Below are 27,771 nucleotides of genomic sequence, written 5' to 3' on the forward strand. Positions count from 1 at the left end.
CTCCTAAGTCTGGAGTGATCATTTTTTCCCTGAGTCTGTAATAAACTATGTGTTCAGATCAAACTTTTATTAAAATTAATTTGAATTTTATAAATATATATGTGGAATTAAAACCTATTTTTAAATTTTATTAAGAATGCACCATTCTGAAATAAAGTCTTTACTTTGATTAGGAACAAACCTCCAAAGAATATTTTTACTACAACTTTTATCTTGTTGGACTGTAATCTCTTTCTGAGATGCCCAATATGGGGGGCGCAAAAAAAAAAAAGTCCTTCTTTTTACTTTAAAATGTTGGTTTTCCTTTGACTGTAACACTTTACAGGCTAAATGAAGCAAGGCTGATTTAATTATGTGGTACATTTGTGAACTAGTCTTGTATTATCTTTGTGAACCAAACTTAATACTCTAAAGTAATAAGACTTATTCCACTTAGTTTACATTTCTAAATGTACCTGGACAGGAATAAAAAGAAAAAAAAAATACCATGGGTAGAGAAGCCAAGAAACTGTGAAATCCCTGAGGTGCATCTGCATTAGGGTTTGGCAGAAACAGTCTCAGGAAAGGTAGTCAGCCATGAAATCAGTACTGCCAGTGGACAAACCCACCCTTGTCCCACCCATTAATGAGGATTTAATTGGCTACAGCTGAGTTACATTACTACAACTAAGTTAAAGTGCTTACACAGGTAAGCAGTGTATTATTTTTTCTTTTGTTAGACGTTTTAAATGACTTCTCTTAGTTGGCCCTTGAAATTTCTTTGAAGATAAATGATCATCTCTGCCACTGTGTTAAGAACAACTTGAAATAAAGCCAGCCATTTACAAGAGGAGATGGAGATAAAAAGTCAAGAACTGCAGGAGTTCAGCCCCTTCACAAAGCATGAAGTACCCCATTGACTTCAGGGTCCTGATGCCACTCACTGACTGAATGTTGTAGTTTAGGAGTAAATAAAAATCTGCATTTACTGGCACTAAAGTATCAGCATTTGGAAATCACATGCCATGCTTTCTCCACAGGATCAAGGTGGGGCTGTTCCCTTCCTTCTATTAAGTAGCTGCAGTGAAATCCATGAAACTGCTTGTATGTGTGGGAGAACTATAATCAGGTGATTTTCATTTACTCAGAGGATTTTCATTTACTGTTAGACTCAGGGATAATTGGCAACTTCTGCCCCATCTCCTAAGCCTAAACACCCTTGGCTTTGATACCAGAAGCACTCTTACCTTACAGTGCTGGTGTTCTTCCAGCTGCTGGAGAGAAAACCATAGTAAGTGTCATGTCTGGCTGATTGTGAAGAGAGGGCAGAGATGTCCCCTCAGGTCTGAGGGATTGCTGTGGCTGACAACCCCTCCCTGTCCCTGCTGGACCCTGCTGAGGGGGCTGCACCAGATGTGCAAACACAGAGGTTAAAACTAATTTATCTGTCTGTCTGTTGTGCTAATATCCTACTGGGAACCATCCCATTAGCTCCTTCCAGGTAATAACACTAAGGGGAGACATGATGAAACACTCATGTTTGGATCTCTCAGGTGTTAGGGGAGGTGGAGGTCACAGCAGCCTTTAGAACTGAGCTAATCCACAGGTGGCTTTTGGGAAATGCAAGGAATTTGCAACTAGATAAATAATGCTCAGCATTGATCAGGACCTGATCCTTCCCAGGTCAGCAGTCTACACAATTTATTTCAGGATTGTGACTTAACACATACAGGTCAATTCTCCAGGAATACAGGGCTCTCCATTTCTCCTGGGTCCCAATAGCTTTGCTACTGAATGTATTTCATGCTATTTTTACCTGAAAAACAAAAAATGGGTACAGAATTAGGATATTACTTTTTATTGTTTTCTTATTCCGGTGTGACTTGCTTTTATTTAACCTGTAAAGGAATATATATGTATCTTTGGAGAACTGTAGCTTACATATAGAATAATATATAAGAAACAGAACGACAAGGGGATAAATACATCAAAAGGATTTGGTATCATAAATTTCATTTGATACCACCAGAATTCTGGGCTGTACTAATTTCCTTACAGTTTCTCTTATTTTTGTATTTTATATAATACATGGATGGTACTACCAATGCAAACCATAGCAGATGTTCCCAGATTTTTCTTCAGATCTCAATTCCTGCCTTTCAGAAATCCCTGGGTTTGCAATTCTGCTATACCACCCTCAAAAGGTGTGCCAGGAGCTCTCTTGAGCTTTGGGAACTCTTGCTTTCCCATGGAAGAAGATTCTCTGGCTTCTTTGAACTGGGAAAAGATGACATGTGAATGCAGAAAATTTCTAATCAAGCATAATCATCTCCCTCTGTGTCTGCCATTATGGTGGATTCGCTCCAGCACGCTGAAAACAGAGCAGCTCCACAGCTCTGACTCCATGACAATGAAGTTTTCCAGATTTGGGGTTGCCTTTGCGATCTGGGTGTGCCCCAAGTTCACAAATCCTGAGGAGTTAGGGAAAAAAGAGCATCATAGAGAGGTCACACTTCCAACTGAGAACCATTCTCTACTTGGGTAACACATCCATGTATTATATAAAGTGCAAAATGAAAATATAAGTGTAATGCTTGTTATTAAAAGTGCAATTCAATGTACCTGGTCACAACAAATGTTTACTTTTTTAATTGTTACAGAATTGTTCAGATCAGTACCTTGTTATCATTGTGTGAACGATGCCTTGTAAAATAAATGGAAATGGAAAACAACTTGGGGATAAGATGCTTATTTTCCTAAGCCATTTACTTAAGCAGCAGCTTAAAAGTGTTTGCAGGAAGAAGCAGCTGCTGTGTCAGGTTTTCTGACGCAGTTCTCACCAGCAGCTCTGCTGCACCGGGGCACAGTGACTCGGCAGCTTGGCTGTCCAAAGGGGCGCATGCTAATTCCAGCCTGTTCCTAGGATAATGTCCCTGCTCACAGGGGGCTGTGCCTGAGAGCTGAGGGCTCACCCTGCTCCACGTGCCAGCAGAGAGGCGTCCAGCACAGACAATGCTTCTTCTAAAGGTTGGTGACACACAGCAGCGGGACAATGGTTGTTGTTAAGGATTTCGTGCTTCCCTGGAGTACACAAGCCTTGAGGCAGCGAGTCTGCAGAAGAGAAGAGACACAGGGGGCAGAAGGAAACAGCAAGAAACTGGCAAGTGACTACTGAGAGAGAGGCAGGGCTGAGCAAGAACAGCACAGAGCAGAATGTGCTGCAGTCAAAAGTACCCAAATGCTTTATAAAACCATTTTTCCATGGGAGCAACCGCTCCAGGATTTATTTTCCATTAACTGAGAAGAACTGTCGTTGTTCCCAGATAACAGCAAAAGCACACAGCACTTCAGGGGAAGATAAGGCAAAGAGGGACAAAAGCTGAAGATTAAATTTACCAGCCATAACATTTTGTATGGATTGACCTCCACATCAGTATCCAAAGTGCTTGTCAGGAGAGCAGGCAGCATCCAGATGCTGCTGCAGCCTTCTACAAAGGAGAGCTATGTGGAGCTTGTTTTTACATGACAACAGGGACAACTCTTCCACATGGAAGCTGCCACTCAAAGGGAAGTGCCATGTGTACAGAAATGCTTATCATTTAAGGAAACTAAATAAACACTTAAAAAAAAAAGGAAAAAGACAAATTACAGTCTCACTTCAAATGCATTTTTATGTTAACAAAAACATTTCCTCCTCTAGCCAGAACTTAAATTAGAAAGCAATACCAATTTAAATTGTAAAAATAAGAGCACTTGACCACGTATAAGACCACAACAATAATATAACACCACAACTGAGTGTGGAGAAACTCAAAGATTAGTAGCTAAATTAAAAAAAAAAAATTCCTTCTCTCAGTTGCTGCTACACAGAAAAAATTACAAGGAAGTAGTTTGAATAAACAGCTGTAGGGACACAGTTTGGGGTAATTGGGAGTGGGTTACAGCTGTGAGCAGCAGGTGAGCAGCACTGACAGCAACAACGAGCCATGGAGTGCCCAGGGGCACTGACCAACCACCAAAGGGAACAGAGGGCACACAGGTGCAGTGTGTGAACATGAGGGGTATAAAAGGCTGGGCTAAAGAACCAGAAGGGAGATGCCTGCAGCCTTCTGAGGTGATAGGATGTCATTCTGCATGGGCAGATGCTTGAAGTCTTCTGATGTGGTAAGGTGTTACTCTGTATGGGCAAATGCTTAAAACCTTCTGAAATTGTATGGTGATACTCTGTGTATCCTGACTGCCTCAACTGTAACATAGACTGTGACAAGCAACTTCTCTTAACCAATTAAAAAAAATGCCCTAACAGTAAATTCCAGCTGACCGTATTGTATTTCCTGGATAACATAAACTGTCCTGTCTCCAAATGCTATTCCTGAAGATGGTCAGGCTTATGCTTAGTCCTATGAAAATTTAGAATAACCACAGTTCATTTTGCAGATCTTTTCTCCCCTGCAGAACAGGGTTAAAATAAACCCCTCAGTACAACATGTGTTAAAACCACTTTGGGGAATGCCAACTTGAACATAAATCTTTGGCATCAGGGCTTCTATGAATTCATTTTCATCAAATTCTCTTCCCTCCTTACAGATTAATTCCTGGATGTTCACTTTAGAAGAGACAAAAACCGAGACCCGAAGCCCATGTATCAGCAAATGAGCTGACATCCCTCAGTTTGGTGAAACAGGTGTTATAACTGGCACCTTGTTCTGGAGAAATTTGACTTTTTCAGCACTGAAGGGCTGTGTTCTGCCTTGGGTCACACTGTTTATAAAGGACATCTGGGGGCAAACGCTGCCTCCTCTACATTCCTGCTGAGAGAAAGAATGCTATTGCCTTATTGTTTTCTTCGAGGGAAATTTTAATGCCCAGTGGGGCCATAGAAATTTTTTTTGTTGGTGCTTACTGAGCTGATTTAGTAACAGTGTCAACAGTCATGTTTTTCTTTTGATGAGGAAAATGCTTAAAAGAGAATTTTGGTACTATTACACCAGCATGTTTTTACATGCATACAGCCAAATGCTCTGTAAATAGAAGCTACATTTTCCTTGCAAATGGTTTGATAACCAAGTCTCTTACACACAAAGTCACTCCCAGAATACACATTGTGACATTACAGGTCAGGAACAATTTCCCAACAGTAATTTACTCTCTGGGTTTGTTGTAGAAAGTTTATTATGCATTTGTTCTGGGGGGGGTCACCCTCTACAGTGGTGTGTGTTGAGGGCACTGTGCCATCCACCCAATTTCTATCAGATTTGTTTGTTTTTTAATTGATGAAATCTTAGAGCTTGAAAGCTTAAACCTTGCTGGAATTGATCTTGAAGGTCTTTTTCTCCCTTAATGAGCAGCAGATACAGAACAGGGCACTGAGTTTATAAGCCCATCTTCCTTTAAAGGCCGGGAACAGAGATTTCTCCCCCTTTGATCACTATTTACCGCCACCACATGAGCCTGATACTCTTTTCCCTAAGAACGAAAACACTTTATTTTGCAAATTTAATCTAGGACCTTCATAGCCACGAGCTCAGGGGCATCTGCTGTAAAACGAGGGGGAGATTTCTGATGGTCAAACTGAAACCGAGCCCGTGCCCGCCGCAGCCGCCCCTCACACTGAGCAGCCCGGCAGGTGGGGAAGCTCCTGGTCCCGGCCATCCCTCAGTGCTCGGGGTGGGGAAGCTCCTGGTCCCGGCCATCCCTCAGTGCTCGGGGTAGGGAAGCTCCTGGTCCCGGCCGTCCCTCAGTGCTCGGGGTGGCGAAGCTCCTGGTCCCGGCCGTCCCTCAGTGCTCGGGGTGGGGAAGCTCCTGGTCCCGGCCATCCCTCAGTGCTCGGGGTGGCGAAGCTCCTGGTCCCGGCCGTCCCTCAGTGCTCGGGGTGGGGAAGCTCCTGGTCCCGGCCGTCCCTCACGTCTCGGGTGCGAGCTTGGTCCCGCGGGGCGGGGAAGCCCCCGGTCCCGCCGTCCCTCAGAGCCCGGGGGGCGGGAAAAGAGCCCCGGTCCCGCCGTCCCTCAGAGCCCGGTGGGGGGAGAAGCTCCCGGTTCCGCCCATCCCTCAGCCCGGCGCGGGGAGAAGCTCCTGATCCCGCCCGTCCCTCAGAGCCCAGGGCGGGGGAGAAGCTCCTGATCCCGCCCGTCCCTCAGAGCCCAGGGCGGGGGAGAAGCTCCTGATCCCGCCCGTCCCTCCGGGCTCGGCGGGGGGAGAAGCTCCCGGTCCCGCCTCCTCAGGGCCGGAGCGGGCGGGGCCGGGGCCGCGCGTCACTTCCCGCGGCCGGAAGGTTCCAGAGGTTCCACGGGGAGCCGCCATGGCCGTGGCGCGGGAGGAGGTGAGGCGATTCCCGGCTTTGCTCCCCGGGCGCAGGCGGGGTCCGGGGCGAGGGGCAGCGGTGGGGCCCCGGCTGGGAGGCGGGAGCCGTCAGTCCCCGCGTTCGCTGAGGGCTGTGGAGGTCTCCCCTTGCGGCGGTGCGTGTTGAGGGAGCTGTGCCTTCCGCCCAGCTTCTGTTGGTTCCTGCTGATTTTTAATGTATGAAGAGTTAAGCACTGAAAGCTTAAACCTTGTCTGAATTGATGGTTTTGGAGGCGTTTTCCAGTCTTGGGCTCTGAGATGGCCGTGGTTGAGCAGGGGAGTTGCACCCTTCCAGCCCGATCCATTCTGTGAATTAGGATTTTATGGTTGTACATATCTACAGGAGTGGACAGGGGGTGAGGAAGGGATGATTCCATGCCTAAATGGTTGTAGTGGGAAACTAAACTACTGATCTGATAAAGCTGAAATTCCAGCATCTGGAATACGCGAAATTGTCATAAAAAGCTGCGAGCCCTGAGCACAAATAATGTATCTAATGTATACGTGTGATCCTTTGTTTTCGAACCAGTTGCAGAAAGATTTGGAAGAGGTTAAAGAGCTGCTCACGAATGCCACTAGGAAACGGGTGCGTGATGTCCTTGCGGCAGAGAAACAAAAGCTGGAGTTGGAAATCAAGAATCAGCCTCCAACGAAGCCAAAAGATGTGGTAGAGGAAGAAAAGTCATCGCTGGGAGGGTACACAGTGAAAATAAACAATTACGGTAAGATTATTTTTCTGGAGCTCCAGGGTGGCATTGCTGGGAGTTAGAGTTGCCACTTAGCATCACAGTGAAGCCTTAATTGTTTATTCCACATCTCCAGTGTTTATTCCACACTGGAGACCCCACTTTAAAAGCTACCACATGTTTACTTGCCATCCAAACCCCAGTGTATATTGACCATGTTTGTGTGATGGTATTTGGCAGGATGCATTAAGTATTCTTGCTGTACCAGCTGGTATTTTTCCATTGCTTAGTGTTTAGCAGGAATGTAAGAGCAAGCTTTGGCTTCTCTGCTCCCCATGTAGGTGAGAGGAGAGGGAATTGCTCAAGATGCAGGGAGTAGGGGAAGAATTGGGTCAAGGAAACTGCAGCGGGAGCAAACAGCTGGCTCTGACTCCCCCTGCACAGCCCGGGTTGCTCTCTTTTGACCTGAGCTGATAAATGGGTTTTCTTGGAATTTTCAGGGAACAGGGCTACATGGGGGACCTCCCTTTGCTCTCAAGTTATTCCTGAATAATTAGTGTTTTCCTTTTATCACTCTGAAAATTGCTTCAGTAAGGAAAAGACCCTAGTTGTTCCAGGGGGCTTTGTGGGGGAAGTTGGAGTGCATGAAGCTTATGGAGGAAAGGTAGAACTTAATATCTTTTTTTCACTTCCAGGTTGGGATCAGTCAGATAAGTTTGTTAAGATTTACATCTCTTTAAATGGCGTCCAGAAGCTTCCCGCTGAGAATGTGCAGGTGAATTTCACAGAGAGGTGAGTTCATCTTGTAGCACAACAGGAACACTGAAATGCAGGAGTGTTGGATTAGCCTTTTTTTTTCTCGACTCTCTTTTTTCTTTTTTTAAACTTCAGCTGTATTAGCTTTTAGTAGCACTTAAGGGTATCAGGGTGTTTTCATTTTACAAGTGCACCTCACCATGCTTGACAGGGTGCACAGTGTTAGCCCTGGGTATTTGTGGTGACAGAACTGAGGTGTACATTGAGGAAATTTGGTTTTCCAAGTTTGTAGGTAGAAAGGATCCTAAAGATCTCAATTTGACGTGAGTCTGGATTGGTTCTTTTAATTTCTCTGTTAAAATTGAACTGAACATTTTGAGAGGCCTGGGAGTAAAGTAATTCAAGCCTGTTGGCCTGCTTTCCCAAGAAGTACTCCTCTGTTTTCCTAAGAAATACACCTGCTGAAGGGTTTTCAGACAGTGTAGTGATTGGAATATTTGTGCCTTTCCTCCCTCCACTTCCTGGGTCCAGGTCATTTGATCTGCTAGTGAAGAATTTGAATGGGAAGAACTACACCATGACCTTCAACAACCTCCTGAAGCCCATCTCAGTGGAAGGCAGCTCTAGAAAGGTCAGTGCACCTTGTCTGTTAGAGGGCCCTCACAGAGTATCATGTTCATTGCCTGGCTAATTCAATGTTCAGTGCCTCCCTTCTGCTGCTAAGTCTCTGCACTGTGAACATGAGTCTTTCTAATCTGTGATTGTCATAACTGCAGAATTAGTCTCTGGAATCCTATTTCAAGAGATCATGTCTGGATATTTAATAGCTCACCAACAGGATTTCAGAAATAAGTAAGCAGAAAATACCACCAAGTGTTCATTTGCATCTTTGTGCTTTTAAATACCTCTGAGAAATTCTTTGAGATTTTAGGAGATTTGTCAGCAGACTGAAATCTTGGGAAGCTTAAATAGGCTTAATTCCCAAAGCCAAGTCTGGAACCTGCTCTGCCTCAGTAAGGGTGTGTTGCTCCAGAACTGAACACTGATGTGGTGGTTTAACCCTAGCAGGATGTTAATTTTCTAAGGGAAAAATTAACTCTATCCCTGCCAAAACCAGGACAACTGGTAACATTGTACTGCTGCTGGCTGGTGATATCCACACTCTGCTGCTTGTGGCACCTTTCCAGGCTGAGATGTGTCACATACCTCCTGTAAGTTCTCTGTTGTGCTTGGTGACATCAGATGTGAAGAGCTACTGGTTCATTTGGAAATTGGCCTAAAATTAATACAGAGTGAAACTAAACCAGCTGAAATAAACGAGGGTGATGCTCTGGTGATTTTTAATACAGTATGAAAGCAAACAGTGGTCATGTACTTGTTAAGCCAAGCTAAAGCTGCAGTAGACCCTTGTCTGCTGTGGCAGGCAGGAGTTCTTTGTGAAATTTAGGTCAGGGTTGCAAGTCAACAGGCTTTGTAACTTTGCAAGCATGTTGCAAGATTAAGCAATACCCTAAAACTAGTTTCTTGTCCTTGGAGAAATAAATTGGAGGAGCCTCTACCTCAACTTGGCATGCTTGGAGAAGTCTAGAAAAACTAGTCACTCTTTACCAGGCAGTCCTGGGTGCTTGAGCATCCTTTAAATCACTGGACAGTGCTCCTGCAGCACGTTGTGTTCTGTATTGGTACTGTAAGTCTGTACTAGTATGATATTAACCACATATGTAAATTGTCCACAGTGGAGTTAATACTTTGTACCCTGAGGCTGAGTGCATGCTATAATTTTTGTATTCTACATAATGATGCATAGCTGAAATGTTTCAGCAATTTGAGAGTATGGAAGAGGCTTATGTTACAAGCTGACCTTACTCATTTTGACTGGCATCCCTTTATGAAGCATTCTGAATTCATGCCTTGCTGTTGTTCTGTACCATACAGATAAAGACAGACATGATCCTTGTCATGTGTAAGAAGAAGCGGGAGGAAAAATGGGATTGTCTCACTCAAGTGGAAAAAGAAAGCAAAGAGAAAGAGTAAGTGTCTTTTCAACCCTCCATCTTGTTTTCCATGTCCTGTTCTCTGTGTTGTTTTAGGACTGTTGGGAGAGATCTGTAATGACTGTGCAGCTATTCTGGGGATTGGTGGTCTGGGGGACAGGCCCTGAGATGTTGGAGGATCATTAGGTTGGGGTTTCTTTTGATATTTGTAGAACTGCAAGTAGAAGAAATACACTTTGAGTAGCTGCCACTCCTCCACTGTTTTATTGCTAATGATGAAGGCTGCATCATAGGACATGCAATAGGGAAGAGCTGCAGTGAGAATTCTAAAGGGAATCAACCAGTGAAAGATTCATTTGCATTTTGATGGCAGCATTGATTGCAAAAACTGCATTAGTGAGGTGACTGTTTTTAGATCAAGTGTGTATTATATAGAAATACATGGATAGATCCCCTGCAGCTCTACTGGTCAAAAATTATTATTGTCACCTGTGTGTGAAGTGCCTGCACAAAAATCCCAGCATCAGTATGCTTTTGGCAAAGCAGGTCTTTGTTTATTTCAATGGTTTTCCAGAGTCTCAAGCCAGTTTGTAACACTTCAAGTGCTTGGGAGCAGCAGGCAGCTTAGACATACACAGGGATGTGGGTGGTAAATGACAGCAGGAAACAGCTGGGGACAAGAGACTTTATAAAATATATATATTATATGATGATTTAATGTTATTTTACATGTATAGCCACCTTGAAGAATGAGAACACTTTTGAGAATTTTATCCCTGCCAACAACAATTCATTTTGTGTATGTTTTTAGGGTGATTTGCTAAAACTGATCAGGCATAACAACCTGAATTTAGGACAAAACAGCGTTCTCCACTCAAATGGCATCACAGGAGATTTAAGAGGAAGCGACTTGACAATTAATGCAGTTTTCTGGAGGGACAGGGTCACTTGTTAAACCTGTATCTTGTGCAGAGAATTCCTGAAGATTTACTGTTTGTCAAACGAGCAGCTCCAGAAATGCTGCTCGCAGGCAAGGTCTGTGCAGCCGATGGTTAGCCCTGAGCATGAGGAAACTGCTCCCTCTGCTGATCTGTTTTCATCTGCTGTGTTTTTGAGCTGGGCTGCACTAGGACTACCTAAGGGATTTTGGAAAATGGGATAGAGAGGGCATTATTTATAGTCGGGTCATGCAGGCCATGTCCTCCACGGTGCTGACTGCGGGTGGCACTGTTCATCACCGGAGAAAATTGCTTTGAAATGCAATGTGTTAAGAAGTCATTTGACCTCTGGAGATCATCTGAAAAATGGGAAACAGGAAAAAAGCCTTTTGGGTTGTGAATGCAGTCTGTCCAAAGAGCTTGATGTGGTCATTTCTCCATTTTCATTCACCTGTCACATAACACAAGGCAGGTATTGGCACTTTCTCTGTTACATTTCACTTCTGCTTCCTGCAGTTAATTTTGGGAGTGCTTCCAGAGTCACATTTACTGCAAAATGCTTCACATCAAAATACTGTCCCACCCCATGGGACATCTCTAGGTATACTACTCAGCTTGCACTTGGTTTAAGGGTGTTTCTTAGGATTCTTCCTATTTGGAAGCCAACTGAGACTGCTGTGATCTAAAGACTTGGCTGAAGCAAAAGTCCCAGGATATTTCAAACAAACATCAGAACTTCCTTTTGTTGGGTATTCCTGACCTTCTCATGTATCTGTCTTGCAGGAAGGCTGCCTATGACACTGCAGATCCTAGTGAAGGGCTAATGAACATTTTAAAGAAGATGTATGCGGAAGGGGACGATGAGATGAAGCGCACCATCAACAAGGCCTGGGTTGAAAGCAGAGAAAAGCAGTACAAAGGGGACATACCAATGGATATCTGAAAGCACTCTAAGGGCCGCCTTAAAACTGATCTTCCATGTGAGACACGCTGTGCTGCAAAGATCATCGTTTACATAACCTTCTTCCAAGCAAAGACAGTCATTTTCCATTTCAGGTTGGAGAAAATATTTAAATAAAATAGCTTATAAAGCATTTCCGTCAGTCAAGTGGTTCAGCATTTCCTGAGGAGTGAAGCATAGGGTACATATCCAAAGCTTCTCAGATGAGAGGGGAGTGCTCTGAGACTGAGAACAGAATGTAGAAGTAAAGGAATCTTAAACTAGGATGGGTCAAGGCCTCTGTTGCCAGTGGCAGCTGGACCCATGTGGTTGCTGGGGCTAGTGTCATGCTCACGTCACAGGGTGTAGCTTTCTGATTAAAAATGGGAAAGTGCTGAACTATAAAGCATGTCACAAAGGGAGAACTGCTGAAGAAAGCAGAAATCTAAGCATTTGACAGTTAAGCAGAAACAATATGGTGTTAATCTTGTGGTATTCAAATTTAATACTGATTACTCTCAGAAACTTTCTGTCTAATAATACTGTTACTGTGAATTTTGGAAATCAAAGTGCTTGGGCTAGCTGTGAGCCCATCTCTGAGATGGCATCAGTCAGGATGCAGTCTGCAGTCATCAACAGGAGACCAGGGACAGGGAGCTTGCCCTGGCTCCAGCAGTGTACAGTAGGAAACAAGGGATAAGCTCCACTTTCTCCATCAACTTAGAAAGGGTTTTAAGGTAAGAGAGTAAGTATAGTAAGATGGCTTATACACCAAAATATAACTCAGCTGGGTGTGACAGATTGCTGTCAGTTTCCTGCTAGTGGTATTTGGCCTTTGCATTGCCATCTCTCAGCCCCTGCTGGGGAGGGGGACATAGCAGCCACTGCCCTCCCTTTACTGCAGTGCTTTGAAGAAGAGTACAGGGCAAACATGACCTTAGCAGCAAGCCTGTTGTTAATTGTGTCCTTCCTGCCTCCTTCTCATGTGTCTCCCAAGGACACATTTGTTGTTACTTGTGAATTAAGGAAGCCATTACTCTCCTGTTAGGGTCTGGACTAGGGCATCCTTGCCACCTTGTTCTTGAAGCATGGGACTGAGCACTGCACTATGAACAGGAGAAATACCAGCACAGTGTAGTTTGTAACAGATCCTTTAGCCACATTGTCTGCTTGTTAATACACATTTATATTGAGTTAGCATAGTAAGAGTATTTAAACTTGAGGCCATGTTTTATTCCCACTCTGTCCTTGCCCTTGTTCACAGCAGAATACCACTTTGTCCTGTTGTGCAGTTTTACTGATGCTTTTACCCAAATTACCATGATGAACTTACCGTATGATGGCAACAAAAAAAATGCTTCAACAAGCCTTGTGCTGTATGTCTTTATTTCTAATACTGCCCATACCACAAACCTCAGCTTAGTTCTGCACCATCACATAGTGATTTTTTGCTCACAATCAAACTGCCTCACACACACCAGTTCAGTGCAGTTGTGCTGCTGCTGCTCAGCTGATACCAGCTGTAATCCAGGGAGTTTAATGAATCAGCACAGCTCCTCCTTCCCTTATTAGTTTGACATTGATGCTGGGCTCTGAGGCAGGACAGCCTTGCTTTAATTACCCACACAAATGAGCCTGGTTTGTTTCATCTGCCTGACTGCACATGCACGTGGAGATTATTACCACATGGCTCTTTGTACACCGGACATCTGAGCGTGGTCAGCAAAGTGGCGGAAAACAATTCTGCTGAGCCTCCAGCGCCGCTTAACGCCGCGAGGGCGGGACGTCAGCACACAGCGGTTCCGGATCCTCACGGGGCAGCTGTCCCGCGGCAGGGCAGCGATCTCCTTATCGGCCACTTCCTAAAACAAGTGCCAAAGTTTAGCTGTGTTCCCTGGGAGCTGGAGGGGCCTTACTCCCAGACCTCACAATCCAGATGTTTACTAGGTACTGTCACAACTTTCTCTACCACCTCATGAATAAGCTTTGCTATTTAAATGGGAGCTTTCACCTCACTCAGCCCACCCTTTCTGGGCATTCCAACAGTGAATGTAAACTGATCTACATGGAGACCCCCAGATTAATCCTATTACACAGATCAATCTCAATCCTCTAATTTTAACCTGTCAAATCAGCTTGTCTCTGTCTCTGTTGCAGGGTGGGCTAGCCCTCTAAGAGACCCAAGATTTAATCTTATTACAGACTGAATAACCTCAAGCCAGGAATTACAGTTAGTCAAAAAACTTTGCTTTCTCCTCATTGCAGGGTAGGTTAGTCCTTTCAGATGAGCTGAATTTAAACATATATTGTTTATTAACTGCCTGCTGAGGTAGCATGCTTTCATGTCAGTAAAAGGGATCTCATATAGGGTTCTTTGGAAGGTGTTACAGGATCTTCTTTTGGGGCTTTTTTCTGTATTGGTTTTGCCTCATAAGGACATCCAACACCACTCAGACTTGCCCAAGAATGGTAGAGTCAATATATAAAAGCAAATTCATACACTTTCTCTCCTAAGATGTGTAAGTATCATGGCAAAATCAAATACAGGAATAATCCAGTACTTGCAAATGTTTTTGGTGCTTAGTAAGGCAGGCTGAGAGCAGGGCAGTCGATTTTTAAGAACAGTTTTAACACCCAGATCTGATGCATGTTTCATATGCCTGTAGATCAGGCAAGCAAAAATCTAGAGTTTATTATCCTGAATTGGAAGTAAAGAAAATAGATTTGACAATGTGTATGTTAGGGGCAGTGTATGGAGGGGGGGAATGTGACTTTACTGTATTTAGTGTTACATATGCTGCTTCCACAAGCACAGGTTTCAAAAAACCCCAAACCCAATAGACACAACCTTCAGTCAGGTGCATGTGCTGTTGTTGTAAACCCCCCCAAAAGACTGAAGTCACTATGGAACATGACACGATTCTGTGCTTGTGAGCTGGGGAGACACAACATCTGTGACCTGGGACAGCCATTTAGCTCTATAAAGTGACTGCCATGGCCCTGAGCACACCAGAGCAGCAAGAGCCACGTGTGGCTGGCTGCAGGCAGCTGGCAGTACCTGCAGCTCCTTGGGGAGGATGGAGTTCTTGCGGATGGCGTTGATCCGCAGCCTCTCATCTGCATACTCATAGGCCATCTTCCTTCTCTTGACGTCCCGCAGCATCCTCCAGTCCACATAGTAGCTCCGCACCTGCCTTGGGCAGGACGAGGGGAGAACCTGATTGAAAAAATAAAATTTGTGATACCTGCCTGTTGCCCTAGTCAAGGATGAACTGTTATTTCAATAAATCATGGGATATCCAGAGTTGGAAGGGATTGACAAATACTGAGTTCAATGTCTGGCCCCCACAATCCCACCATGTGCCTGAAGTGTTGCCCAAACATCCTTTGAGCTCTGGCAGCCTTGGCGCTGCCACCACGCCCTGGGGAGCCTGTTCCAGTGCCCGAACACCCGCATGGGGAAAACCTTTCGCTAATATCCAGCCTAACCCTCCCCTGACACGGCTCCAGCCGCTCCCTCGGCTCCTGTGTCTCCGGTATCGGTTTAACTCCCGGATCACACGCTACACTTCCTACACCTCCATCGCTGTCAATCTCCCTCACGAGGGGCAGCGCCGATCTTTGCTCTCTCCGACGAGTAACAGATTAGCTTTCATACTTTCCAGATTCCCTACTGCATTAGTATATAACTCTGAATGTCATATAAAGTGTTAGCAAGTTCTCTTCACAGACAGACACAAAGAAGCCCAAGCTACACCGAACGCTATATAACACCGGACCCGCGATGCTCCCGCGCCGCGGGGACAGGGCCGAGCCCGCAGGGGTCAAACACTACCCGCATCTCCCCTGCCCGGATAGGGTCCCGGAGAGACGCGGGGAAGCAGGGTGAGAGGAATGGAGGGGAGGGAGTGGGTCTGACCTGCCGAGCCGCCCTCAGCGCCCAGCACAGCGCGGCCGCCGCCATCTTGTCGCTGCGCCGCGCGTGCGCGCACTCAGAGCAGGGCAGGGCCCGCCCTCAGGCCGCCCCTCAGGCCGCTCCCATCTCCTCCCAAAGCTGCGTTCCCAATGTGCATTCCCTGGGTTTTTAACCCTCTGCGGCTGGAATTGCGATAAGAGTCCCGGCTGCACTTGTGGGGTGCGCTGTGTATATCTCAGAGCTGCTGTGAGGGCTCGTTGGCACCTCCCGTCATTAAAGGCAGCTGGATTTGCCACAGGAACATCGGAGTCCGGCCTTGTATGCAGCAGAGTTATCCCGGGCTGAAGGGGAGCGGCTGTGAAAATGACAGGGAAATTATCCCAGCAGGAAAATTGACTCAAAGGCATCGCCCCGCCCTTGTGGGTCCCTGTCTGTGAGCCCATCGTCCATAATCGTCCTGACTGCTTGTGCTGCTGCGGGACACGCAGCTCTGGGCTAGCTCTGTTCCTTCGGGGTGTCTTTTTCTTGTTTATCACCTAGGACTGTCCCTAAATTCCTTGGTTTATACCTGTGGCTTGCAGGAGATTTGTCTACTGGTGGGTTTTGAATCGTAGAATATTCTGAATTGAAAGGGACCCATAAAGATCATCGAGTTCAGCTCCTGGCCCTGCACAGGACAACTCCAAGAATTCCACTGTGTGCCTGGGAGTGTTGTCCAAACTTTTGCTAATATCCAAACCTGAATAATCATAACCCCAAACAGAGAAAAACTAATGGGAAATTCTGCTTCCATTGTTCTTGTTCAGTGAGAGAAACTGTCCTGTTCCACTGACTGGGACTTCTCTTAGGCTGTATTTAAAATATGTCTGTTTCTTCATTTCAGGGAGAACATGCATCACGGTTTTGATGTTGAATTCATAATTTTATGTTTGTATCAGCTCATGAACTACATTGAAAAAGTCATTCGAGAAGCTGGTTCTCTTAGTTTGTCAAGCTGCTTGCTCTGTGTGTGCTAGTGGTTCTACTCAGATGTTTGGTATATTACACTGGTATGTAATAATCTGGAAGTACCTAGGTTGGCTGGCTAATCAAATTTTATTATCCATGCTGCAGTCAGCAGGTTTCCTAGATGCTTACTGTGGTGGCTTTCTGCTGTTTGCAAGGGGAGAATTTCAAGCTTTGTTCTCTGTAATTGTCTGTAACTTGCTATTTTTCCAGATTGTGAAATTAATTGGTGTACATATATCAGCAGAGCAGATAAAATAGATGTGATCAAAGGGGATTTGAATGTTACAGCACGCATTCTTTTCTACAATATTTTGTATATATCTGTATCTTTTGTATATTCCCTTTTTGTGTTTATTAGATGGTCCAGGTGTGGAAGGAATGGGTGAGGATGCCAAGGAGAGCTATTTCTTCAGCCAGGGCTGACTCCCTCATTGCTCAACAGCATCACCTGTGTGATTGGCACTTCCCCAGCTGAGACTGGCAAGGATTAATGATGGATGTTGATATTCCTCAGGCTGCTACAATCTTCTGCTCCCTCAGCACAGCTTCTGGTTGCACTAAATCGAAGGAACTGTTCAGAATCTGAGGGTTTGTCAGCTAAAAACTGGGCTCAGTAATGCACCTGGTTAAATAACTGTGTGGATGGTTCTTGAGGGATTTTTGCAAGTATTGTGCTGAATAAATGTAATGTGTAACTGCTGCTGAGTTTAATGTTTTTTAAATTTTCTGATGTACTCCACCTGAGTTCCTCATCATTAATGTTACAAATGTGCTTGTTGATACAGTAGTCTCAGTAACCATCCTGTGATTCTTACAGACATGTACAGAGCTGGAGAAGCGTTCTGGCTTTTGACTTGTGGCAGAGCATGAAACAAATGGGAAATGGTTCTTCCTGCTGAAGGGCAGGAGGAATGCTGAGCAGGAGAATTGTTCCCAAAGCCAGCCTGCTCCTTAGGTGATTTGTAAGAGGGAAACGCCCCGAGGCCTCTATTGGTTCCTTTCAGCTGGTCCATGGGCTCAAACTCCCTGCAGGGACTGCTGCTGCCTTGCAGCTGGAGTGGGGAGAGGAGAGGATTTGGTCACTTTTTGGTTTGCTCAAATTACCTTTGCAAGTGGTGCCTGCATCAGAAGGGCTCTGAACCAGAAAGTTGAAAGTACTTGATAGGTAAGAGAAAATAAATTTTAATTTCTTTGAGATTCTTATTGTTTGTTTTGTCTCTGACTTCTTAGAGCAGATGCTCTCCAAAGATTTTTGAAGCCTTACTACAAACATCAATAATCCTGCATTATGGGCGTGTATTATTATTACAAAAGGTACAGTAGTGTTCAATGAGTTTTTAAGCCTATTTTGAAGGGCTTAAGCTTTCCCAGGTTTTCTCCTCCAACCATGTAAAACTACATATCTGCTAATATGAATGGGAGTTTTGCCTTTGGATCTAATGGAGCTAGGGTTTTACCTAGAAGGGTTTCTTTTTAGAATGCTTGTTCCTAATACATGATATTAGGCAGATACCCTAAATCTTCAAGCAATGGGCTGGAAAAAGACTTGCAGAGTTAGATTGTTGCAAACTTTCACACAAATATTCCACATTCTCTCCAGCTTTCATTGTCCTGTGCTTTCCTCTGCAATAATTGAAAAGATGAACAGGGTTTCTTTCATCCCTTCCCTTAGGAGAATATTCTGTGCCTGGCAGATCTGACTGTTAGGCATTCTTCCCTAACATGGTGTTATTGCCAGTTATATGTATGACATTATATTCTCCACAAAAAGTCTGTTAAACCCACTCTTTTTAACAGCAGGGAAAAAAATCTCTTTATTATACGATGAGGAAGCCAAAAAAAAGTTGTTCTCTTTCATTATGCTTGACAGAAATGCTTGTGTCCAGGGTTTTCTCCTCTGGAATGATCTCTAAGCCCAGGAAAATGTTGAGCTCAATTTGTGATTCCCATGAAGCCCTAATTAGTCACAAGATCATGTTACAGCCCAGAATGCTATTAATCACTAGGTGCTGAGCAAAGGGATTTTGTGCATGTGTCTGTGTGTTTGGGGACCTCATCTCCGGGGGTTTAGAAATAAACCACACAAAACAAAGCTTTGGGGGTTTCCTGCAATGGACTGTGATGAGAATCTGCCCAATTTAGACATAAATTCGTTCAGAGCTTTGAAGCAATCTCTTTTATTTGATTTGTTTCAGAAGTCTGCACAGGAGAAAAAGAAAGGTGGAGCTGGTTTCTGTGTCCCTTGGGGGAGAAGAGGGTGGGTTGGAATGGGAAAGCATAGCTGGAAACAACTTCTCTCCTGAGAAGCAGAAGAAACCCTTGGGTGACAAACTGACCAAAACCCCTGTGCTCTGTCTCCCTGTGCTGTCTGTGGGAAGGAAGGAGGGGCTGGGGGAAGAAAAGGTGTTTTAAGGGCTTATTTTGCTTCTCATTATCCTCCTCTGATTTTGTTAGTAAAAAACTCACTCTATACCTGTAAGTTGAGCCTGTTTTCCCCTTGGAGTGTTTTCTTCTAGTCCTTCTTTCAACCCGTAAACCCTTTTTAAAAACTTTTTCTCTCCTCTGCCCAGCTACAGCAGGAGAAGGCAAGTGAGCAACTTTCTTGGATGCCTGTGTCAAGCCACAAGACTTGCTCATGAAATACAGCTGATAGATTGTTTGATCAGCTTAGGATGAGCTCGGTTGTAATTAAAATCAGGTAAACTTGATGGTAAACAGATATTCTATATGGGCTGCTTTCAAGGTCTGCTTCAAGACACCAAGGAGCTGTCTGTCTTGTGGCAAAACAGTTGAGGTATTGGTGGTGTCCTGGATGCCTTATGTGCAGCAGATTTGCCCAGGTCTCCTCCAGGCACCAAATGTAAGTTTCCATCAGTACTCAGTCAGAAAAGCTCAGCTTTCTGCCTCTGCTGTGGAGAAGCTGCACTCCCCAGTTTTGGGGATCAGGTGACATTTTGAATTAACTCTGGCAGTTATAGAAAAAGAGGAGTTAGGCTTGTCTTCCTCTTCCTAGATGCACTGGTAAGGGAGAGCTTTATAAGAAAGTTTTCCTCATGCCAGTGTGGGTTTAGAAGATGCAAGGAGTCATCCAGGAAATTTATATTTATTACTGGTTGCATTATTTCTTTCTATCTAATGATATGCTGTCGAGCAGAAAGAAATGGATAAATCCAAGATGACTACAGGCTGGGAACTCTAGTTCTACATTGTCTTAATCAAAATAAGTTTGCAAAAATTTCATGCTTGGCCATATGACAAGTCATGATCCTCATTGCAATGTTTTTCTTTGTTTCTCTTTTAGTCCTTTCTCCCCAGAATACACAGGTGCTGAACTCCATGGAGCACTCCCTGGCTGTCAGCTTCGATCCAGTGACTGATGTGAATAATTACCTCCTGATTATCCAGCTGGGTATGAAATGCTGGTGAAACAAATCCATGTGCCCAAAGAGCAGCTCAGCTATGAGATTGTGAGATTCCACCCTGGCACCATGCACAATGTCACACTTCCATCACATGTGAAAGGGATTGCCAATGAGCCCAAGCATCTGGAAGCAAGTACAGGTAGGAGCAGGTAGAAGCTACAACCTCCACATTGTCATTTTAAGGCTATTCTTCTGCCCTGTGTAGATTCTTGATTTTTTGGAACACACTTGACTTGTGTTTTCAAGCTGTTCTTGACAGACATGGGGGCTACAAAGATCCGTAAAAAGGAAAATAATAACCCCAGTGCTTATATTCTTATGTAAACCCCTGGAACTTAAGAGATACAAATAAGCAAATACCAGCTACTTCAAGAGCTGCCACCAAGCTCTGATTCATCAGCTAAAATAGAAAAACCTGAGGGAGTCTGAGACAGGTCTGCAGGGAAGGCAGAAAGGGAGGAGCAGCAGATGGCTGGCAGGGGAGGCAGGGAAAGGGTAGGCACTGTACTTGGAGCTGGGCAGAAGGCTGATGCCAAAATGATTTTTGCTTTTATGTGTTCTTCATTTATTTGTAGCTCTGTAGACTGTTGCTGTATAGCTATATAGTTCCTGGCTATCTCCAGCATTTTTCCTACTCCAATAGACAGAAAGACAAAACACATTCCAAAGGCCTCACTCCTAATTTTCCTTCTTCTGGGAACCAAGGATGAGCTATGCTCCCAAGACACTTTCCTATAAACAGCTGGAAGAAGAGGGGCTCCAGAAGAGTTTGAACCGAGGGGGTGAATTGCATTATCACCTGTGTTTCTAATTGGTGATTCTTGTAATTATGCTAATTTGTTAAACTTATAAAACTGTTTCACCCTATGTGAGGTGGGCATATTTCCATACTTGCCCCTGAAGGCCTCCAATTAAAGACCAGCTTTTGTTACCTCCTATATTAACACTGTCTCAAAAGTGTGTTGTTTTATTTCTAGATCTTTAAGGCATCTAGGTAATCCTCAAGTTAGTACCTGTGGAAGGCGAGACAGGTAGCCTGCAAGCTCTGCCAGCAGAAAGAAGTGGAGAGTTTCACCTAAATGGTAGAACATTCATTCTTTCTCCTGGTTTTCCATGGATGCCTTTCTGCAAAGGCTGTTGGGGGAAACCTAAGTGAGTGTTTTTGCTGGCCAAAGCAGTAAAGCAAAAATAAAGGAAATGTGTACATGGAATGGTTTGAGTTTGAAGGGACCTTAAACATCCTCTAACACAAACCCCTGCCCTGGTTGCTTCAAGCCCCTTCCAACCTGGCCTTGAGCACTTACAGGGGTGAGGCAGCCACAGCTTCTCTGGGCAACCCATTCCAGCACTTCACTACACTCCCAGGGAAGAATTTCTTCCTAACATGCCATGACAGGTGTTTCAGGGGTTTAATTCAACTGGAGATAGGTAATCCTGCACTTTGAAATGCTGTCTCAGGAGTCAATACCTAACCAATGTGACAGCCAACTGAGTGACAGAAAATACCGCCACTGTCTTGTGGAATAACATGGAGGCTCCCTTAGATAAGTATGGGAATAAACCACGTGGACTCCATTTTCTTCTTGGTGGAAAAAGCCCATTTTTATTCCATAACTCCTTTTTGTACAGTTTTACAGACCTCATGTGGGACTCCAGTTGGTCAGTAGCTTTCTTGCCAATTAATTTCTTGGTTAGTAACAAGTTGTTGTCCTGTATTGATTGGTCACTCAAACTCTTGGTGTCTATGTGCAGGGACAGTTGTTTGTGAGAGATAATTTTCATTTTTCTATCTAACAGTGTAAAAACAGTTTATACAGGTGCTGGTTGTTTTTCACCCAGGAATAGATTATTATGCTAATGAGCTGCTCCCACCAGGATTGCTTTCACATGGGAACTTGCCAAGTGCTAGCTTGACAAGGCCAGTCACTGATTTCATGAGAGCAGGTTTGATTTTTAAGAGGCCTTTTAAAATAATTTTTCCACTTCACTGCAACAGACAGGTATGTGGGGAGATACACCCTGGTTGGTGGAGATCCCAAGGAAATAGAGGTGGGCAGTGAAAATGACATGATCAACTCACTGCATCTGAAGCCAGACATGGAATGTCACTGACATCTGGGCAGAGGAGCAAGAAGGCAAGCACTAGAGCTGTGACAGGCGAGCTGTAGCAGCACTGGAGGGAGCTGAGTGGAATTCAAACTCCTTCATCAATTTACTTGTTTTGGTAAAGCTTCTGCTTTGCACACATTTTTAGTGAGGTAAAAAATCCATGTAATTCTTACTAGTGTGGCTGAACAGGTCTCCAGCTCACCTTAAGACTGAGTCCTGTTGTGGACAGGCTCTATGGCAAGGGACCAGTTACTGTTAGTACAGAGAATCACAGCCAAAACTCAAACCTCATAACCACCTGCAATGTGTAATTCATGCCTTGCCCTTAAAATGCTATAAACCATATCCAGGCATTTCTTTGGGTCACTGTTGTAGCATTTCCCAACAGGACATGGGGGCTTATACCCATTTCAGACAGATAATCATGGCAGAGTGTTTGTTAAAAAGGAAAAACATGTTTATTTGGATAATAACATAAATTAAGAAACATGTGGGAAATCAAATCTCCCAAACAGTTTATTTGCTCACTGTCTTTTGGTAACAGGGAGTCTCCATTGGAAGGGTGTTTGCAGCTGAGTCTGCAGCTAGATTGGGAAGCTTCTTGAACCACTGTCTTAATGGAAATCCATAATCCAGCAATCCATCTGTGACTGTGAGTACAGAAGTTTCTACTGACAAATAGTCTTATATATGTGCAATGTGCATTTCTTCACAAAAATGACCTGGAGGAATATTTGGGGTGCTCAACTCAGGATGTTAACCAACACATTTAAGCATATCAATTAGACTAGACATAACAGGAGATGCCTTGGGGGAATTTGTAGGACTGTCTGAAGCTCTCACATAGGGGGATCAGTCAAACAGGGATGGAGCTCAGTCAATCCCCTACTTTCAAGGTGGTTCATTGTCTCAAGCCAGCCCATGTTCTCACTGGTGCAGATGTCTGGGCAGCTCCTGCAGCACACAGGGAGTGCAGTAGTGAAGAGCAGAGCAGCACAATCTGTACTCAGCTGCAGTGCAATTAGACCTAAAGAACAAACTTGATTTTCATATCACACAAGAAAATTATTTGCTTGGTTTTTCTTGCCACAGGTGAGTATCTCATACCGCTAACGAGCTGAGCTGTGATTTATTCAAATTCCCAGCATGTACTGCTCTAGGGTGGTACAAACAAGCCTCAGCATCTTTCATTAAAATGAAAAGTAATATATTTTCATCTCACAGAAGAGCTGAGATTAGTACATGCAGGTGGTACATCACATTAGTACATCACAACTTTTACCATAGCTAATGTGTGGCAAATCACAGTGCAGCTAAGCTGGTGTGTGGTAAATTACACTGTGGCTGTTGTGCATTTGTGCCCTGGAATTTAGAGCCTCTAGCAGGATAAGAAATGCTGTTCCAATCATTTGAGAGGCATCTGCAAGACCTTCACTGCTCAGGCTGCTAAGATGTATTTAGTAGTTCAGTGAATTAAAAAATCCTAATCAACCAAACAAAAATAGTTGTTCTCTGTAAAGGTCATGGGCTGTATGGCTGTCCTCAAAGGGCCACATTACTGCAGGCTGTTGTCTTGTGATACAAAATTAGGACTCCTGAAATCTAGTGATATATTTCCATCTGAGAATTGGACAGGGAAAAGATTGTAACAGTTGGAGGGATTTGAAAGTGACGGAGACCTGCATTTCACAGATTCTGAGCAGGTGATTTGGGTTTTTTTTTTGTTAATTCCCAAAACAACTCAGGCAAGATGTTGTGATCTTCAGAAGGCAAAAGCCAGTAACACCTTATCCTGCCTCAGCTCTGTCTGTGCCTGGGCAGTGGATGTGCTTTTGTTGCTCCCAAAGAAAAAGCTCTCCTAGCTGTGAGGAGACCTCAGCTGAAATACCAGCTGAAATACCTCAGAATTGGGCACTCCCCCCACTTGCTAGTTCAGGCCCACCCTTGGCAAGAAATAAAGGATGAGAGGTGGAAGAAATCAGCAGGGCCCATGAGGGGAAGGAGTAAGAGTCACCCTGTTTGGACACCCATGTTCTTCCCTGAGCTGTTCACAGAAACCAGCAGCCCATCTCACCCAGTGCAGGGCAGAGGATGACTGACCCTGCCAGAGCTCAGCCACCTTGGCTCTGATGTGCAGATGTGGTTGCCAAAGTACCAAGAATGACAGGACATGGAAGCAGTTATCATACCTATTTTATCTTCCTTGCATTGTATCCAGCAGTACAAAATGATTTGGCTCCACAAATATCAAAAGGGTGACTTGCTTAAGTAGCTGTTATTTCCGATGCATGGTCAAAACACAGTTTACAGCTAAAGATAAAGCTTCTGTTAGATTTACCAGTTTGGGCTGGAGAGAAAAAACAAGCAAGGGGTTTTCTTTTTCCAGTTTTGGATACACAAAATGATTCTGTGGCTAAAGACCTAAAAGGAGTTTTGTGTATCCAGTTTTGGATACACAAAATGATTCTATGGCTTTATCCAGTTTTGGATACACAAAACTCCTTTTAGGTCTTTAGCCATAGAATCATTATCCACATTTCATTTGTTTTTCCAAATGTATCTGATAGCCTGATAAAACAGTGGTGGCCCCCTGCACCCATGGGAACTGCCAGTTGCCTTTAAGGGCAATGCTGTGAGACTGCAGCCTCTGAGGCTGCCCTTCCCATCCTTTGCTTCTTAGGGTGGATTTGGTACCTCTTAGCTCCCTCTCCTGTCCAGCTGCAGATACATATCTAGTGAACATGTCTGAGGAGGTTTCTGGGTGGTTTCACTTAAAGCAATTGTTTAGAGCTCTCCCAAATGAAGCAGAAGTTCATTAGATAATGGAATACCTTTAACTCACAAGCCTGGTGTAAGGAGCTCTTCACTTGTAATGCATTTACAGCATTTTAAACAGCACGGGCTGGGCACTACAGTGCTACTTTCCCTGCTCTTACATTTGGTATTTTGTTTTCTTCCTCTCTGCCTTTTTATCTGCTTTAAGCAGTAACACTGTGCATGAGGAGTGCAGCATTTCCTGGGAGGAGCCAGCCTGCTTGACTTCTCTCATTTATCTAAGACTGACAAAGCATGGCCTTGTGTTTTTCTGTGGCCTTTTTGTGACTGCATCTTTTCACTGATGCATTATATTTTTTGTTATGATTATCCTCATAGCATTCTTCAGGGCCAGGCTTTTGTGGCCTGGTTTATACAGAAAAGACAGACAACAACGTGCCCATAGTCCTCCAGGGAGATTTGTGGAAGAGCAGGGAATTGAGATAAATTATTCATTTATAGTTTGTTATGAACTCGGATGTACTTCAGGGCTGGAGCACTCTTCCTTGGAGGCCAGCAGTGCCCACCAAGGACCTCCTCTGTTACAACTTGGAAAGCCACTAACACCTACTCATCAAATTGTTTCCTTAAGATGTTGCCAAAATATATAGAATACAGTAAGCACAGGATGAAGATTAGGGAGAAGCTGCTTCCAGTGTTGCTACTTTCAACACATTTAAAAATTGCATTTATCTTGAGGGAAGTACTGCAGCCCCCTTGCTGGCACCTCATAAGACATTTTTTGATGACTGTTGACTGGAAAACTCTTTGATGCTAGTGAAGGAGCTGGTATCCCATATCCAGCACAGACTGAACTGTAAAGCTCTGGCTTTCTTTGTATCCCTGCATTTACTAAAGAAAACTGAACCATGACAGCAACAAAGCCTGTGAAGTCATTCTTGATCTGCAGCAGGGGAACAAAGGTAGAGGCTCTCAGCAGCCCACATGAGAGCTGTGCTCCAGGACTGGGCCTAGAGCCTAAACCTGTCCCATGTGTGAGTGCTCCTCAGAGCTGAGCCTGACGGACGCTCCTGGGCAGACATGTGAGGAGCTCCTGGGCACTGCACAGCTGAGCCAATTGCTGGGCTCACACAACATCCCAAATCACATCTGTACAAGGTTTGCAGTGTTTGGCCTAGGACTCTGCTGCTTGCCAGCTGTGAAGGCCACTGGTGGACCTTCAGGCAACTTTCAGTTCAGCCCAAGACCTGCACTGCAGTTTGTGTCTTTCATTTTGCAGAGGTGTAGCAGGACTTCCCCTCTGCCACAGAAGAGCTTATCTGTTCCATCAGCTGGTGCAACAGCTCAGGGCATCTTCCCCCCTTGCAGCAATCTGCTAATTGGTGAGATAACCCAAGATATCTGTCCTGCAGTGAGTTATCTCTGATACCAGGGAGCTGGAATTCCCAGCTGACCACAAACATCTTGCCTTGAGAACAGATTGAAGGGAGATAAGACTTGAATTTCTGCTTGACAGACACTTCACTTTACAAACTATAAAAGCTACACAAAACTTTCACAAAGGAGAAGTCTTTTGCACATTCCTTGGAAATGTGTGAGGACCTCTCCTCAAGGTTTGGGATGCTGGCCCTGAGTTACTCTTCTGGAAACTGAGTTTGAGTTCCATCTCTTGCAGCTCTTGGGGACCAAATCCTTGTGCCAACTCCCTGGCAGTGGGGAAGGCCAACAGCTGTGAGGGCACAGCAGGGGCTGTGCTTTCTGTGCTTCTCTCCCAGTACCCTTGTACATAGCAGCTTCCCAAGGTGAAGCGCCTCCTCCTGCTTTGCTCATGGACAGTTTTTCCTGCTCTGTTCACACAGTGAGCTTCCTCTACCTGTATCCCAGACTGCAGAATAGAAATGCCTCCAGTGACATGTGCACCATTTGCCTGGCCAGAGATGGCAGCAGGCTGCTGCAGGTGCACTGTGACATGAGCACTGACAGAAGCAGGGGGACACTGAGTGGGGCTCTGCTCCTCTTCCTGCTTTTTGATCAATGTAATAATATGGAAATGATACAAATGTTAGTTGAGGCTCCTTTCTCTCTGCTGCACTCCTGTGTTTCAGCTCCTTCCTGAATGCAGTAGCATGTCTCAGGGAGGGCAGTGGCTGCTGGTGTATCCAGCAGGCTGGGGTTATGTATGTGTGCAGTTAATGCAGCTCAGCTGATGCCTGTTGGTGTTCTCATTGCTAGTGCTGTGAGCATGCACCTCAGCTCTGCCACACAGGAGGTGCTGAGTGACCAAAAGGAATCTGAAGGCAGAGGCATGGATGCCTTGAGGTGGGGATTGTGGAGCAGTGAGGTCCGAGGTTCTCTGATAGCAATCTCCCTAAACAACCAGAGAAAAATATTAGCTTTTTCACCTTTCAGTGATAAGTGATTTTCTCCACTGAAATAAAGTGTTGTGTGTTACTGTCAAGCCCCTCTGATCTTGGTGAAGTTTAGAAACCCAAACGCCTTGTGGATCTTGTCTAAGCTTGTTTTATCTAAGTGCTCGGATTTGTGGGAAGTAAAGTAAACTGTAAAATTGGTAAAATTAAAGTATTTGTCCCAGTGCTTATGTGCAGCCAGAAAATGCAGTGTGTGAATCAGAGAATCCAGCATTAAATAGGGCAAAGTTTTGGAGCAAGAGTTTTTAAATGTTCTGGGAAAAATAATGTTGCAGTACAGCCAGACTTGTAGTGGTTAAGGTTGTTTGTTTCTTCTGATATTTCTGTCTCTTACCAGAAACTGAGATAAGACAGCACAAACTTGGCAAATTGTCACAAAGCCTCAAGCGGAGAAGGAGGAGGCAGGAAATAGCTGATTTTACCAAAATGGTCATGGGTGAGAGTCTAAGACTGCAAAGGTGAACAGGCTTCCTACCTTAA

The 27,771-nt window shown here is 44.6% G+C and overlaps 2 protein-coding genes across 2 annotated transcripts; one reads left to right on the plus strand and one right to left on the minus strand.

Moving 5' to 3' along the window:
* The first annotated feature begins 6,210 nt into the window (after positions 1-6,210).
* CACYBP (calcyclin binding protein) lies at positions 6,211-11,786 on the plus strand. Its single transcript, XM_030953605.1, has 6 exons — positions 6,211-6,298; positions 6,848-7,040; positions 7,700-7,796; positions 8,292-8,391; positions 9,696-9,790; positions 11,476-11,786. Exons 1-6 carry the CDS (start codon positions 6,278-6,280, stop codon positions 11,633-11,635), a joined length of 666 nt encoding a protein of 221 aa, XP_030809465.1. The 5' UTR covers positions 6,211-6,277; the 3' UTR covers positions 11,636-11,786.
* Positions 11,787-12,997: 1,211 nt separating this feature from the next.
* MRPS14 (mitochondrial ribosomal protein S14) lies at positions 12,998-15,685 on the minus strand. The gene is made up of 3 exons (XM_030953606.1): positions 15,552-15,685; positions 14,691-14,849; positions 12,998-13,494 (listed from the first exon to the last, which is right to left on the minus strand). The coding sequence occupies exons 1-3, from the start codon at positions 15,594-15,596 to the stop codon at positions 13,312-13,314; spliced, it is 387 nt and encodes a 128-aa protein (XP_030809466.1). The 5' UTR covers positions 15,597-15,685; the 3' UTR covers positions 12,998-13,311.
* Between the last annotated feature and the right edge of the window lie 12,086 nt (positions 15,686-27,771).

The sequence above is a fragment of the Camarhynchus parvulus genome, chromosome 8 (assembly GCF_901933205.1).
Source record: "Camarhynchus parvulus chromosome 8, STF_HiC, whole genome shotgun sequence".
Taxonomy (NCBI): domain Eukaryota; kingdom Metazoa; phylum Chordata; class Aves; order Passeriformes; family Thraupidae; genus Camarhynchus; species Camarhynchus parvulus.